General features: G+C 38.1%; 2 protein-coding genes across 2 annotated transcripts in view; both read left to right on the top strand.

Moving 5' to 3' along the window:
• Window positions 1-932: 932 nt before the first annotated feature.
• Window positions 933-1,915, top strand: SARC_02281 (hypothetical protein; the record flags this gene model as incomplete). Its single annotated transcript, XM_014303986.1, has 2 exons — window positions 933-1,026; window positions 1,848-1,915. Coding segments are annotated over 2 exons (162 nt in total), but the record flags the coding sequence as incomplete, so codon positions are not given.
• Window positions 1,916-2,248: 333 nt separating this feature from the next.
• The window catches only part of SARC_02280 (hypothetical protein), a gene marked incomplete at both ends in the record, with an annotated part of 5,428 nt that continues 5,291 nt past the window's right edge, over window positions 2,249-2,385 (top strand). The window contains one exon of the mRNA XM_014303985.1: window positions 2,249-2,308. Within this exon, the coding sequence (XP_014159460.1) occupies window positions 2,249-2,308 (60 nt within the window). The remainder of the gene's footprint in view (window positions 2,309-2,385) is intronic.

Genomic DNA, 2,385 nt, shown 5'->3' with positions numbered 1-2,385 from the left:
TATATATATATATATATATATATATATATATATATATATATATATATATATATATATATATATATATATATATATATATATATATATATATATATATATATATATATATATATATATATATATATATATATATATATATATATATATATATATAAAATGCTCCAGCCTGTTTTACGCAGTGGTGTGATCCTATAGTCTAAGTATACTTGCACTGTACTGATATTGGGCATCTGAGCCTAGATACAGTATTCCTGCAAAAAAAAAAAACGAACTTGGTATGTAGGTTCGGATTCCAGTATCCTGGCAAGCAAATGGCGTGGAATTTGATTTTGGTCTCCAGTATGCCTGCAAACCAGCGGCGGGATATTGATGTAGGGTTGAACTCCAGTACTCCTGCAATCGAAGGCCTTAAATCGAAGTTTGGGATCCACCGTGCTGTAGTATTGGTGTTATAGAATTCTCGCAGGCTTACGTTCTAATGACATGACACACGCGAATCTAACCGTATATACAGTATATCTACAATATTGGCTTGGTATGTAGGTATGACTTTCAGCTTCTCAGATACAGTGGTGCAATCGTATAGTTCGCCAGCACTCGCCGTACCAGAATGGCACACGGAAATCTGATCTTTGGATACGGTTTCCATGGTTACAAACGCCTAGGTGGGCAAATCTGAACTTCCGCTTGTTCTATGCAGTGCTGTGATCGTGTATTCTACACAGACTCGCACTTCCGTGGAGTGGTACACTTCAATCTAGGCGTCAATACAGTATTCTTACACACAAGTGGCTTCTGTTATGGGCAGTATTTTCTTTACATGTAGCACTCTTTTCCGTTGTCATCTGGTCCATATAGCATGTTAATATGATCTGATCTATATATCATGATAATATGATCCGATCTATATATCATGTTAATCTGGCAAACAGGTCAAAATCGGGGACCTATGTCTCGGTGATCTAAAGAGTCACATCCGTACGAATGCCGCGTCGAACGATGTCCCCAACCACAGGTGGGCACCAGGTGAGTCATATCCCGCGCTAAACATATATTTACTCGTGCCACATGCTATTTATAGAAAATCCGTAGTGTGTTGTGTTCACGGTATGGCAATTGCTACAAGCGGAGCATGCCGTGTGTTATGTTATCAATAGGCTACAGTCCAAGAAGTTCAATATCAACATTAAAGGTAGTAGTCCTAATGTTGAACTCTGTGCCCTGAAGGTTTGCACGAGTCAGATCCGATTCACAGTGTCGCTGCATGATGTGTTGTAGGCTATTACGAGACTACAGTAAGTTGTTCTATTTTTAGACCGCATACGTCACCCGCGGTTACTGAGTCAGATATGTCGCATGTTCTACTATGCATAATACTTATATATTTAGGTCTGCAGGCTTTAATGCACTCGGACATTTAGCGAGTCTATCCTAAGAAATCGGGAAGTTTCGTGTTTTAAGTTATACTCGCAGTGCTGTAAAAGTAGGTGAGGGGTAGCATGCACTGCATCAGTATGTATGGATTCCTTCCCTTGAGAATCAGTCTAACGTTATCTCGGTTGGTTTTACAAGGAGTGAGTTTCCTTATACTATATGTTACCTGTATTCTACTATATTGGAGACTTACAGATATGATTTAGAATAATTTTCTTTAATTTTAATCATTGCACGTTTATTCTCTTATCGTAGAGCTGCATGACCTATATTTTAATATATTTGAGACTAATGGCTTTAATCATAATCATTTCTCGTTATTTTCATTATAAAAGTTGTATGACCTATATTTTAATATATTTGAGACTAATAGCTTTGAAATCATAATCATCACACTCTTTTCCCCATCATAGAGCTGTATGATTCGGACTCCCCAGATTTACATCCCGCCATTGATTTATACGCCTTCGGAATGCTGTAAGTGTATCCAGAAAACGGGTTTGCTTCTCCTGTAAGCGTACATTTTCTTATTATATTCGCATACACAAGCTTCATTGGGAATCGTTTCATCCAGTTCGAGCTTTGCTTTTCGGATTGTGCACGTAAACTGGGTGTACTCTAGACGTGAATGAACACCAGCCTAGTAATCGACTCTAAGCGTTTGTCATAGCAGACAACTTTAGACACTTGTCAACCCTAGATGCGTGTGCGTGTATTCGAATGTATATTTTACCATACGGAGAAACCATGCCTGTATGCAGAGGGCGTCTATCGTATTGAACGAAGTCTTTTTCCAAATCACAGCGTACTCGAAATGGCCACATCACAGACCCCCTACCACGAATGCAAATCTTTTACGGAAGTATACAAACAGGTAAGAACAATATGTGATTATGCATTTACATATTCATGACTGGCATGAATAATTATCAGGAATATATAGTTAAGTGG

The sequence above is a fragment of the Sphaeroforma arctica genome (genome assembly GCF_001186125.1).
Source record: "Sphaeroforma arctica JP610 unplaced genomic scaffold supercont1.100, whole genome shotgun sequence".
NCBI classification, from domain to species: domain Eukaryota; class Ichthyosporea; order Ichthyophonida; genus Sphaeroforma; species Sphaeroforma arctica.
This window is presented reverse-complemented; position numbering and strand designations above follow the sequence as displayed.